The sequence below is a fragment of the Plecotus auritus genome, assembly GCF_963455305.1.
Source record: "Plecotus auritus genome assembly, chromosome: 1".
Taxonomy (NCBI): domain Eukaryota; kingdom Metazoa; phylum Chordata; class Mammalia; order Chiroptera; family Vespertilionidae; genus Plecotus; species Plecotus auritus.
Genome location: NC_137770.1, coordinates 146593589 through 146607671, shown reverse-complemented (window position 1 = coordinate 146607671; position 14083 = coordinate 146593589). Strand labels below are relative to the sequence as shown.

General features: G+C 38.2%; 1 protein-coding gene across 1 annotated transcript in view; it reads left to right on the top strand.

The window, feature by feature from the left end:
* MALRD1 (MAM and LDL receptor class A domain containing 1) overlaps positions 1–14083 on the top strand; it is a gene marked incomplete at its 5' end in the record, with an annotated part of 676620 nt that overhangs the window by 114356 nt on the left and 548181 nt on the right. The window contains one exon of the mRNA XM_080679375.1: positions 4965–5070. Within this exon, the coding sequence (XP_080535501.1) occupies positions 4965–5070 (106 nt within the window). The remainder of the gene's footprint in view (positions 1–4964; positions 5071–14083) is intronic.

Below are 14083 nucleotides of genomic sequence, written 5' to 3'. Positions count from 1 at the left end.
TAACCAAAACTCTATCTCTGTAGCCAATAGGCCTGGGACTCTGTTCCTAAGATTATTTGATGCTGATCAGAACCTTATTGTCCTGAGGGCTTAATACTTTAGCCAGTGATCCTGCAAGGGAGATGGAAGCAGGTGAGGCAGGGTGCTGGGTAGGGCTAGTTTGAGTTAGCCATCTGTCTCAAGTTTCTCCATTCCACTTGCCAATAAATTTTTCTAGCTTCTTAGTATCATAGTATAACTTTTTTTATAATTTATTTTTTTTTATGCAGAAACACATATTGAAGGTCTTTCCATATTAGCACATAGAGATAGATTAATTTTAACTGGCATAATTACCAATGGTTTATATCAACATTAATTTATTGACTCACATTTGAATTACTCCTATTCAATCATTATCAAAACCAGCATTGAAATAAACATTCCTGCACAGGCATTCATGTGTATGCCAACAATGTCTCTCTAGCATAAAGGCTGAAAAGTAGGATTAATTTTTGTAGTCTATGCAATTTTTCTTCAAATTGATGCCATTCAATTGCTCTCTAATTAGGGTGCACCAATTCATGCAATCTATCCTTTCTATCTATTAATTAATTAAAATGTTTTTATTGATTTCTGAGAGAGAAAGGGAAAAGGAGAGAGATAGAAACATCAATGATGAGGGAGGATCACCGATCAGCTGCCTCTTGCACGGCCCCCACTGGGGATCAAGCCTGCAACTTGGGCATGTGCCCTGACCAGGAATGGAACCATGACCTCCTTGTTCACAGGTCGAAACTCAACCACCAAGCAACACTGGCCAGGCTTCAATTAATTTTTTGTTCTCTTAAAATCCCATTCTCCTATGTACAGGAGGAAAAAGTTTTCTTTATCCATTTTAGACCACTTCAGGCATGACTGGGTCTGAAAATTAAACTGACAAAACAGATTAACTGGGGGAAAAGTGTACAAAATTGTTTAATGTGAGTTTTATCTGACATGTGAGCCTTCATAAGAACATGAAGCCACAATGAAACACTCAACCCTGAGTATTTTTATGTGAGGTTCCATGAATATAATAGGGCAAGGAGTATGAGGGAAGTGTAGTAATCTAGGTGACATTTAACAAGGCTGTTCATTCAGATTCCCCTCTTCGTCCTTTTGTCTTCAGAGATAAGGATAATCCTTTCCTCCAGGTATAGGGAGGGTACCTTTCATATGAGCATATTATCATCTGCTTCAAGGGAAGATCAAAAAGTTCATCCTGTAGAAATAGTGTGGTGTGCCCAGGACTGATAACAATGAGCCTCCATTAGTAACTGTAAACCTGAAGGAGCAGGAGGGGAGCAGTCTATAGCAGACCGAGAGGACCTTCTGACAGGAGCTGAGGCTTTCACCTGAGTGATGGACCCTCCAAGGGGACTCTGGGGGAATAAATACCCAGATCTCCCATTCTTCCATCTCTTGCCAGGATGCTCCAATGACCACTGAGTTTTATGGAAGAAAACATTATTCTGATTTTTTTAAATGGTAAGAAAGACTTACTCAGGATTCTCTCAATAGACATTAAGACTATCACAATATGGGAGAGAGATCAGGCTCAACTCTGAATATAGCAAACACAGTTGAGGATTCATAGCCAAGGAGCAGAATGAAAGGTGGGGAGGTCAGAGAGTGTAATATGACTTAAGAGGAGACATGGGGGCTGTGAGTGGGGGTGGGGGGGGAGGTTCTTGCTGAACCTACCTAATAGTATTCTTGCAGAAGGCAGGCTAGGAATTATACATCAAAGATGGGAAATGAGGAACTTAATCAGATCATGAGAGTGATCAAATATTAAGAATGGGGAATTCTCTCCAAACTAACTTCGCAGGATTCTTGCTACAACTGGGCTATACAGGCCCAGAAAGGACAGGGGCCAAGATTGAAGCCTAGTCCAAAAGAGGGCTCTAGCTTTGGGCAGTGGCAGTATCATAGCCAATGAGATTTATCCAAGGCGTGATTATTGCTAATTGAAAACTTTTCCCAATACTCCGCCATGATGACTTCAAATATAGTCGGAAAAAAACAAAAAACCAAACAAAAAAACAAAAGAGGGCTCAAAGAAACCTGATTAAGGTTTGATCCAGAAGAGAGTCTTTTTCCCAAACAGGACAGCATGTGGGGCAGAGAGCAGCATGAAGGAGGACTTAGAGGGAATCTGGAGGGGCCAACTGATGAATTATCTTTCAGTAGATTAATGAACTACTGACTCCCTTTTAAAGGGGTAAAGTGAAATTTGATCAAAATATGTTTTTTTGAAAGTTATAATGGAAGGTAACAGATCACAAAGATAGGTGTGCCTGAGTAAAATAACCCTCAGAGTTGTACATGAACATGGGGACTCATTCAATTATGATGCAGTTTACTTTCAATTTCTGAGTAAATCTAGACGATGAGCCTAAAAAAAAAAAAAAAAAAAAAAATCCATCCTGCACATGACATTTCTCCAATTCCTTCAGCTTAAAATATCCAATACACCAAGTTGCCATATTTTGGGGTAGTGTCTCAAACCCCATCATTCTATAACACCCAAAGTTTTCCAATATACCATACATGTTCACATGTCCTTGCTTTTGCTTGTAATATTAGTAGTTTCTCAATGTAACAAAATCTTAAGAAGCAGTAATTATAACTGAGGTTTAAATTATTACTCCTTTGCCAAATCTTTTTTCATCTTTTCTTTAAAAAAAAAAATACGTTTTATTGATTTTTTACAGAGAGGAAGGGAGAGGGATAGAGAGTTAGAAACTTTGATGAGAGGAACATCAATCAGCTGCCTCCTGCACACCCCCTACTGGGGATGTGGGGATGTGCCTGCAATTAAGGTACATGCCCTTGACCAGAATCGAACCTAGGACCCTTCAGTCCACAGACCAATGCTCCATCCGCTGAGCCAAACCAGTTAGGGGTCTTTTTTCATCTTGTCTCACATTCTTGGCAGAGAAATAATGAAGTCCTTTTCTTGAATTATCCTATATAATAAAGAGGTAATATGCAAATTGGCCCTCACACAAGATGGCCGCCCCCATGTGGTCAAAGATGGCTGCCACAAGATGGTCAGCAGGGGAGGGTAGTTGTGGGTGATCAGGCCGGCAGGGGAGGGCAGTTAGGGGCAACAGGCTTGCAGGGAGGGCAGTTGGGGGTGACCAGGCCGGCAGGAGAGGGCAGTTAGGGGTGACCAGGTTGGCAGGGGAGGGCAGTTAGGGGCGACCAGGCCAGCAGGGGAGGGCAGTTAGGGGAAACCAGGCCTGCAGGGGAGGGCAGTTAGGGGTGACCAGGCCAGCAGGGGAGGGCAGTTGGGGATTACTGGGCCAGCAGGAGAGGGCAGTTGGGGGCTATTGGGCTGGCAGGGGAGCAGTTAGGTGTCGATCAGGCTGGCAGAGGAGTGGTTAGGGGGTGATCAGGCTAGCAGGCTGGCGAGTGGTAGGGAGCCAGCAGTCCTGGATTGTGAGAGGGATCCCAGATTGGAGAGGGTGCAGGCTGGGCTGAGGGACAACCCCCAGTGCATGAATTTCGTGCACCGGGTCTCTAGTCCTAGTATATTATGCATATCTCTTATATAGCACTTCTGGTGTAGGTTAGTTGTTAATGTATCATAGGAAGTAAAATGTAAGATCTTTGGGGTCAGAGATCCTCCCTGATAAGATGGAGATGCACCTATTAGCTGTGTCCTTGACTGTTGGTCCTACTATTGCAAGGAGTTTTAGGGGTAAAATAGGCAGGTTTAGGGAGCTTTAGGAATTAAGGGGTCCTAATGACTAGATGAGGACTGCCTAGATGAGGGCTTGGAGCTGCCAAAAGGCGTACATTCACAGAGAAAGAAAAGAGGTGCCACAGGATAAAGGGAGAGGAAGACATCCATTCACAGAAGATAGGGAAAAGCCACAGGGTATGGGGAGAAAAAGGAAACAAACTTTCACAGAGGACAGAGAAATTCCAACAAATGGGAGGAAGAGGAAGACAGATTTTCACAGGAGATAGAGAATTCTACCACTGAAGGGGGAGAAAAAAAGGGGAGCACCACTTGGGTTTTGAGCTTTGAAGCTAATATTCCACCAATTGGAAAGCAGTATGAAGAAAGAAAGAACTGAAACCTTTATAAACCTTAGAAAAAAGGAACTTAGGGGGTTACCCCCTTTAGGACTCCCTCCTTTCATGGGAGTCTGTACTTGTTTCCAATAAATTTCCACCCTTTTCATCTACCACCTTTTGTCCATGGTTTCATTCTTTGAATCCATCTGGACAAGAACCCGGGAAAGAAACCACTCTTGCATCCTGCTCAGGAAAATCCACCTGACTCAGTATGTTTCCTTAAGACTCCAGACATAATTTCTTTCTTTTATTTTTTTATTAAGATTGTGGAATAACATCAGAATAATGTGAGTGATTAGCAAGAAGAAAATTAATTATATCAGTCATTATTAAGAGTGTTAGAATAAATTAAACTTAATTAGATGCTTTGGCATATGAATATTACTAATCACTGTATAGGGTTATAGATTATATGATTTACCTCACTATGTAAATTATGTATATGTATACATACTACATATAAGTATTTAAATATTCTGATATGGAAATGAATCATTGTTTCCAGCAGACACATTACAAATGAATTTATATCTCAATTAAATTGAGTTGTAAACCACATAGTTGATTATCCCAAAGAGCTCATTTTAAATGCATATGACTCTTAATAGCTCCGATGGGAAGGAAATCCTTCAGTACTGATGAATGTTACAACTTTTAATTGAAACAAGGTTACCTAAAGTACTAAGGTTACATAAAATGCTGTCAAAGCAGTTGTGACTATTAAATTATAACTTGAATGTTCTGGTCAAAACAATTTTCTAAAATTAGATAGATGCAAATGAGCTTCTCTCTACACAAAAACATTTGTTCTTACGGTATATTTTTAATAATTTGTATTTCTGTAATTATAGTTAATTTTAGAAGCTACTGTTTTATCATCAAATGCTTCCGTTGCCCTAGATGACATCAGTATATCCCAGGGATGTGAAATTTCAGGTACCAGCATAGTAAACAAAGGTAAGTTTATCTCATGGTCATTGCAATTTTAAACTTTGGAATAACTAGTTCTTCTTGATATCTACACTAATAAAAGGGTAAGATGCAAATTGACCGTACTTTTGCGATGCCCACCAGCCAATCAGGAGTGAGTATGCAAATTAACCCAACAAAGATGGTGGGTTAATTTGCATGTGCAGGTGCTGAGTGGCCGAGGGTGGGGCAGGGTGCTTGCATCATTGCCATGGTGATGACGCAGGCATTCCACACTTCCCCCAGCCGCTCCGGAACTCTGGGCAGTATGGGAAGGCAGAAAGGCATCTCCGGGCTGGAATGAAAAGGCGGCTCTGGCAGGAGCAAAGGCGGTGCCGGCAGCCAGGGGAAGATAGGCCCATTCTTGCACGAATCTTCCTGCATTGGGTCTCTAGTCAAAATATAAAATACATTAGAGTCCTTCAATAATATAACTCACTAATACCTAATGCCAGATGTGGGTTACATCACATGTCCTTGAAAACTAAAACATATATATTTTAATTTTATTTTTTAAAATATGTTTTTATTGATTGAGAGAGAGAGAGAAAGAAACATCAACCAGTTGCCTCTTGAATACACCCATCAGGGCATCGAGCCCACAACCTGGGTATGTGCCCTGATCAGGAATCAAACCAGTGATGTTCAGTACACAGGACAATGCTCAATTAACTGAACCACAGGCTAGGGCTATTTATTTATTTTTATTTTTTAAAATTAAATTTATTGGGGGTGACATTGATTAATAGCATTATATAAGTTTCAAGTATGTAGTTCTATAATGCACCAACTGCTTATTGCACTGTATGCTTACCACATTCCATCACCATATATTTGACCCCCTTTACCCTTTTCCACCTCCTCCTATCTCCCTTCCCTCTAGTAATCACCATAGTGTTGTCTGTGTTTATAAGTTTTTTGTTTGTTTTATTTGTTCATTTGTTGCTTTCTGTTTTATATCACACGTATGAGTGAAATCATATAGTTTCTTGTCCTTCTCTATCTGACTTATTTTGCTTTGTATAATGCTCTCGGGATCCATCCATATTGTCACAGTTGGCAATATTTCATCCTTTCTTATGGCTAAGTAGTATTCCATTTTAAATATCACATCTTCTTTAACCCATAATCCATTGAATGACACTAAGGTTATTTATATGTCTTGGCTACTGTGAATAATGCTGCAATGAACATAAGTGTACATATAGCTTTAGGAATAAATGTTTCCAGATTTTCAGGTGGTTACCTAGCAGTGGGATTGCTGAGTCATATGGTAGTTCTAGTATTCATTTTTTGAACAACCTCCATACTGTTTTACAAAATGGCTGTACCAATTTACATTCTCACCAGCAGTATATGAATTTTCCTTTTTCTCCACATCATTTTCAACAGTTGTTATAGCTTGTCTTATTGATAATAGCACTTCTAACATGTGTGAGGGATATCTCATTGTAGTTTTGATTTGCATTTGCTTTATAGCTAGTGAGGTTGAGCATCTTTGCATATGTCTGTTGACCATTTGTATGTTTTCTTCAGAAAAGTGTCTGTTTCAGATCCTCTGTCCATTTTTTAATTGGATTGTTTGGGATTTTTTTAGTTGTTGTTGTTGAGTTGTATGAGTTCTTTATATATTTTAGGTATTAGTCCCTTATTGGATTGCTTGCAAATATCTTCTCCTATTCAGTTGGTTGCCTTTTTGTTTTGTTGATAATTTCTTGTGCTGTGCAGAAGGCTTTAATTTTATATAAAATATATATTTTGAAAAAAGTAAAATTGTGGTATGTCACAATCTATACTTCAGTCTGTCTTCCAATGATATTCTAAACTTTAAGCTAAAATTGTCACATATAGGTATTTCAATTTTAAAAATTATGAAAGAATTTTAATTATTTTGCTTGTTTTAAAGCACTTCTATAAAAATAATTTATATTTTAATTTTGTTTGGCAATTAAATTTAATATGTAGTGAAATTCATGTTTCAGAATCACCTAGGATTTAAAAAAATATATATTGTTTGGAAAAGTGACTTAAGGCTAGCCAAAACTTTAAATCTTGATCCTAATTCTTTGTTTAAATTCAAAACATAATATCTATTATATATAAAAGGATAATATGCTAATTGTCCATCCGGGTAGTGACATCACATAGCAATGCCCATCTTCCTCTCCCTAGCAATGACCAGCTGCCTTGCAGTTTCTTCAGCCTAGGAACATGACTTGATTTGTAGAGAGGTGAAAACATTTCATGCTTTAACCAAATGTCTGTGAAGCGTTTTCCCATGCCTCATCTCATTTGATCCTCACAGAAGTGCTGGAGTAGGTAGATAGGAGACTCAGTGGAATCCTATTTTCGTTTCATCAGCCGGAAAACAGAGATTTAGAAATCTTAGAAACGTGACGTGACTGAAAAGAAGTAAGAAATGGTGGACCTTGAAAATGACTTCAGGTTTTCTCATTGCACAGAATATAGTCAAACACTACTGTAGTTAAATATTTTACTCTTTGTTCTCCCTGTGTAATCTATAATAATAATCTGCTTCATGTTGATATTTATTGCTGTGTAGCTGACAATTACCTGAAAGAGAAGTTGGGGTGCTTCACTGGGCTGGAAAAAGTTTAGTTAAATCAGAAAGCAGGTCTCATTAAGCAAGTTTATTCTATATCTATAAAAGGCAAAGTTGACTTGCACATGCTTGATACATATAAAGCTCTTGCTGGCACCAATTGTACGTGTGTATTTCCACCTGTCATTGTTGATCGTGAATTTGGTTGACACTTCTATTATAGAGAAAGGGTGAATAGCGATATTAAAATATTTATTCTAATTAATTTCCTTTCAATGTGCATGAATTTGTGCACTGGGCCACTAGTTTTTACATAATAGATTGAGTTTGGCCAACTCTTTGACTAAATACTTTATAGAGAGTTTAAATTAAGGAAATATGATCATAAAATGGATTTTAAATAGTCAAATAGGCATTTTTGAAAGTCTAACCATTATTTATTTATTTATTTATTTATTTTTAAAAAATATCTTTTTAATGATTTCAGAGAGGAAGGAGAGGGAGAAAGAGAGATAGAAACACCAATGAGGAGAGAATCATTGATCGGCTGCCTTCTGCATACCCGCTCCTAGGGATCAAGCCTGCAACCTGGGCATGTGCCCTTGACCAGAATTGAACCCAGGACCCTCCAGTCCACAGGCTGATATTCTATCCACTGAGCCAAACCAGCTAGTGCAGAAACCATTATTTAAGTCCTGCAAGTACATTGAAACACATATATTGTGCCTGCAGTTACTTTGTTATTTTAATACTAATTGATGTTTCCCTCTGGCCACTCCTATTCCTGGGTCAATTAATAAATGGACGGTATGAAAAATGTTGCCTGAACACTGCAACTCTTCATTTTTCTTTATCTGTACACATGAAAAATATTTGCATGTGGAAATCAGACACATCATATACTCTGAAGTTATGTTTCCTTACACAACATAGTGCGTGAGAAACTTGCATTCTTATAGGAGGTAAATGTACTAAACAAGGATGACATAGGAGAAACAGTTCTGAATTGAGAACTGGATTAAAGAACTTTTAGTTGAAAGATCTCTATTAAAGATTTATTTCATTGGAGAGATTGTATAATTCTATGGGCCAACTTTATATTGTGTTAACATGTAATTAGTCAGAATGTATGTCCTGGGCTTATAATAAACCTTTTTAAGCTCTGTGGAGTAGAAAGGCATTAAAGTTGGCATTGAAGAAGATGTACTTGGAGGCAAAGGTGTGGCTAAATATTTTAAATTATCATTAAAATTAACCTTATCAGAAATCTCAGAAGATTTGATTTCAATTACAGATAATTCTTTTTGTAAATCAACTCAAAACTCATGTGCCTCAATTTGAATATCAGCCCAGTTTGTTAAAGCATAATTCTAATTAAACCAAAATTATATAAATTATTCCTGAAAGGCCAATGATTTTACACAAAGAAAAAAAAAAAACCTACTGTTTTTGCAAAATTTTTCAATATGCAATTATAGGGGTCCCTTATGGGACAGGACTGGAAGGGGAGTTAAAAAAGATGCCAAATTCCACTGATAGTGCATTATATTTGTGGGGCAAAATATCCAGAGATTTACCTTGACCCTGTATTTTATTTTTTGTTTTGGTAATACTCACTTGAAGATATTTTTCCATTGATTTGTAGAGAGATTGGAAGGAAAGGAGGGAAGGAGAGAGAAAATAAAAAGAGAGAGAGAGAGAGAGAGAGAGAGTGATTGGTTGCCTCCTACACTGCCTCAGCTTTGAGCCTGCAGCTTGGTTTGAGTCTGCAGCCCAGGTACTGCCCTTAATCAGGAGTCAAGCTCGTGACCCTTTGGTGTGCAGGCTGATGCTCTAACCACTGAGTAATGGGCCAGGGCTCAACCCAGTATTTTAATTAAAGCCTTTGAAAGCTTCAGTTGGCATTGCAAATGGCTATAACCCTTTGGGGGCAATTCTTAGAATTAGCCTCATGTTTACATTTGAAGCACCAGACACATGATGGGAATAGCAAATTATACTTTGATTTGGCTTTATGTACAGCTTCTTTATCGTAAGCATTATTTAAAAACTAGTGGTCATGAAACAATTATGTATTCTGTTTATGTGTTGAAGGAGAAGAGGATGTTTTACCCTTTTCATCTCTTAATTTTAAAGGTGGATTTGTGCCACGTGAGGATGCAGGCTGTAGTTCATCCAGCAAGGTCTGTGATTTTACATCTGTCAGCCCAAACGGAGCAGATGAAGCCAATTGTGGTGAGTCAGTACTTTAGTTACTTAGTTACTTTTAGTGACTTTTCATCACTGCAATAGTCAGTTGGCTAAGATTTATGTGTACATATTCACGCTCTGAATATAAAGTGCAGACTAAAGTGTGTGGTGTTTAACAAAGACAGAATTGAGACCTCTTAAAACTAAAATGATTTGCAGTTGAACCTCAGAGAGAAGGAAGGAGAGGAGAGGTAAGAGAGCAAACAAAGGACTTATATGCATGCATATAAGACTATGAACACAGACAGTAGAGGGGTGAGGGCATGTGCTGGGGTGCGGGAACGGCTGGGGCGAGGTCAATGGGATGAAAAGGAGACATATATAATACTTTAAACATTAAAGAATTAAATAAAAAGAAAAAGAAAGCAAACCAGGTTAGTTTTAAAGCAGTAGAAATGAATGAAGACACCTTACTTTCTGTTGTGCTGTGTTTGAATATAAAATTTGAAAGTACATAATGCTTAATTATATTCTTTCAAACTACAGTGCATCAATAAATAAATTGGTCTTAAAACTATAGATCATAGCTATCTCTATATATTATTAAATCTTTCAGCATTTCTTTTAACTTTCTCCTTTTCAAAGCTGTGTTTCCATTCTTTCTGTATGATGCTGATGTTGCTCTAGAGGAATCCTACCATTTCTGGAAAATTAATAAAGAAGAAAAAGAAGGGGGGCTGTTAGTGGATAAACTTTTGTAAAAGTATTTATATGACTGCTATTGAAGACAATGAGGACGAATAAGAGGTAGTTTTCAGTTAAGAAAATGGGGGGCATGGACATATTTATAAGGCATGGTGGAGCACAGAGCTGGAGAGACTTTCAGCAATTCATGCAGATCATAGATAGGAATCATGATAAAAATGAAGGCCATTGGTGAGTTTTGATACACTGGCAAGGTAGCCATGCTTTGACTCACCATAAGCCTTTATTGTCTTAATGTCTACTTTGTATCAAGAGATTCATTAAAGAATAAGGTGAGTCTGTTAGGAAAGAACTACTTTAGCAGTGTCTAATAGTGTTTCATTATAGTGTAATATGACTACAACAAAAGTGTAAACAGTGTGCTATTTTAACTCTAAGGAGTTGAAGAATTATATTATATGGAAGGTAGATACTTTCTCAGCCAAGATTTCTTAAAATGTTTTCTTGCTATGTCATCTATTGACAAGTCAGCCAGGGATGGGTCAACAGGTCTAAGTCTGTCTCTGATATACATTAAGACTGCTACCAAATATACATGTGGTTTAGGAATTTTATCTACATAAACTCTTTTAATCATGAACAATCTAAGAGGTAGGCACTATTATTATCCTCATTTTACAGACTTTCTCATCAGTTAGTGTCCATTCAGGAGACAGAAACCACATGAGAAATTTGAACAGTGAAGATTTAATATAAAGAATTATTATTAGTAAAAAGTAGTTAACTACAAAAAGAGAACAATATAAAGGAAAAGAGTAACAAACCTGGGGAGAAGCTTCTACATCTAGAGCTGAGATGGTGAATCCAAGGAAAGATTACATTCGGATAAGTACACTCTGCCTACATCCCAACACTAGGATTTAGACTTTTTGTAGAGGGTATGACTGGGAACCCTGGAATGTGGGGAAATCCGCTGGGATGCTGTGGGCTGGATTTGGTTCATAGCCAATGGGTCAAGGCAAGGGAGAAATTCTCCGCCAGGATGCCTGAAAAATTAATTGAAGGGTCACTTTACATTGTTGGCAGTTACAGGGCAAGAGGGGAAAAAAAGTACTCTGGAAGAAAAAATAAAGTTCCTTCTATTATGGTACCCATCTTGTGCTCTGTACTGAAAAGCCTAACATTGTGCAAACTAATCAAAAGAGAAATGTTTATAGGGTCCAGCTCCAGTATCTCAAAGCAGGGCAAAGAAGCGTACTTTAGGAGCTGAGATACAATCTATAATAATCTATATTATAAAAGGCCTGTGGCTGTAACACAGTAACGCCGTAACGACCAATGACTGGACTCACCAGGAGGCGCATTGATGGGTCCCGCGGGACTCTGGGTCTCACGCAATTTTGGGTGCTGGGCCCCTAGTAAAAGCATAATATGCTAATTAGACCAGATGTCTTTCTGAATTAAGCTGGGGCTGTGAGGGAAGCCCAAATCCCTGGTGCCTGTTGGAGGCCAGATCGAAGCCCGATTCCTGGGTGCCAGAGGGAAGCCAGTGCGGGCAGCCAGGGAAAGGAAGGCCTATTTTTGCACGAATTTTATGCATCGGGCCTCTAGTACATTTATAGCTAGCATTCTTCCTCATTAGTGGGATCCCATTTTTAATGCAAGCCATGTGCCTCACAAACCTATATTCTTAAGCACTTATTATTAGCCTTTTTATCCTTTCAAGGTCATCATTAAATTAAGAATGATACTTGCCAGAAATGAAGAATTGCCCTTATGATCAGTTTGAGCAATAGGAAGTTTGAAGCCAGACATAAAAAATTCACTTTTGGAGGTGAACTCATGCTCTTACTTAGGTCCCTAAGAGACCAAATAATAACTTAGTTAATTCTATATAGAAGTTTAAACAATTAATGTCCTCAAAATAACAACAAAACTGAATCCATTCTCTTTAGTAATTATTTCTTTAATCACATTACATTTCATAAATCTGAATGTACTGAATTGCCTTCAATTCCTATAGGATGTTTCATGGAATTAAATGATTATTTTCTAGACATGAACAGAAGATGAAGATCACTATTTGGCAATGGGCCCATTACCACAGTGAATTGAGTTAAAAATTAGCAGATAAACTCCAATTCTCTAAAGTCTTTATTTTCATTTCTTTGCCTGCTTTTTTTTGCAGAGCTAATTTTATACTGGGAATCTGTTTACTCATAGAAATGCTAATTCTTCATCCCATTTTTATGAACCTATGCATTAAAGATTCTGGCAGTGAGTAGAGATGAGATAAAGGCACAGTGAAAAATTTAGAGGAGTAAGGATAAGAGTCTTTTGTCTCTTTGCAGCAAAAAGGAGAGAAGGAAGTACATGGATTTTAAGCTAATCATCTAGCCTTGAAATACCAGCATATCAATTTCCCCATAGAGAACTTAATTGCTTGAAAAAACAGATGTTTTCTGTAAGCTGAAAAAGACAATACCACCCGCAGGATTTCTATTCATAAATAATAAATCCTCCTTAAAAAGAACATTAATATTCCAGAATTTTAAATATTTAATATTTTGATGCAATTTATTATAATTTTCTCATTTTATGAACATTGCTAACCCAACTTGATTTCTTTTTCTTTTAGATAAGAGTGATTATGGCCTGCCACACAACAGTTATTAAACGTACTAAGAACTAAGTTTTCAGTGCCTCTGAAATAGCTTCAAACCTTTTAGTGAAAACACACACTAGTATATTTTAACCAATTTTGGTAAAAGAAATTTTAAAAATTTATTGGATTAAAAAAAAAAAGTTTGGGATGCCTGGAGATTTTGTCATTTTGTAGAATGTTGAAAACCTTGGATGATTTTGTGATAGGCCGTTAGACCTGAGCAGAGCTAGGGATATGGACCAGGTACAGAAGGTCACCAGAGTGAAGAGTCCAGGTGCCTAGCAAAGAGCAAAACTGGGAGAAGAAGGCCTTCACCCCAGTGTAACCTTTCTTCTATTAGCATATCACTGTTAACATGTGGTTTAGACCGCCTGGCCTTCCATATCACTGTTCTGGCAGTTCAGACTCTCCTCTGACCTTTCCTCCCCTGGCATGTTGCTAGTCAATGTGGGTTGCACCTCCAGGACAAGGAGGTTTTGACTCTCCATCAGATCCATCTAAGCCTCAGTTGTGTTGCAGCTTCAGGCCCAGAAAAGGAGCAAGGCCAGGTGGGGTGATGCCGCTAGTGACATTAGCACTAGCTGCATTGATTAATGATCCTCTGCTCTGGCACCGACCAATCCGTAGAGGCCAGGACCCGGAAAGGACACACCTGGAGGGCTGATAAATATCCTATTGAGATCCTTCTCTGGGAGTGTCCCTAAGATCCTGGCTCTTAAAAGCCATTAGGACTTTGAACCCAGTGCTATGCTCTCTATGGAGCACACCCACATCACGCCCTGCCCCCGCCCCCATGCATTTTTCTTGTTTGTCTGTTTCCTAAGCTCCAAGGGTCCTTCTTTTGCCTCTGTAACTTGTTTCCTGAGCCCATATCTTAT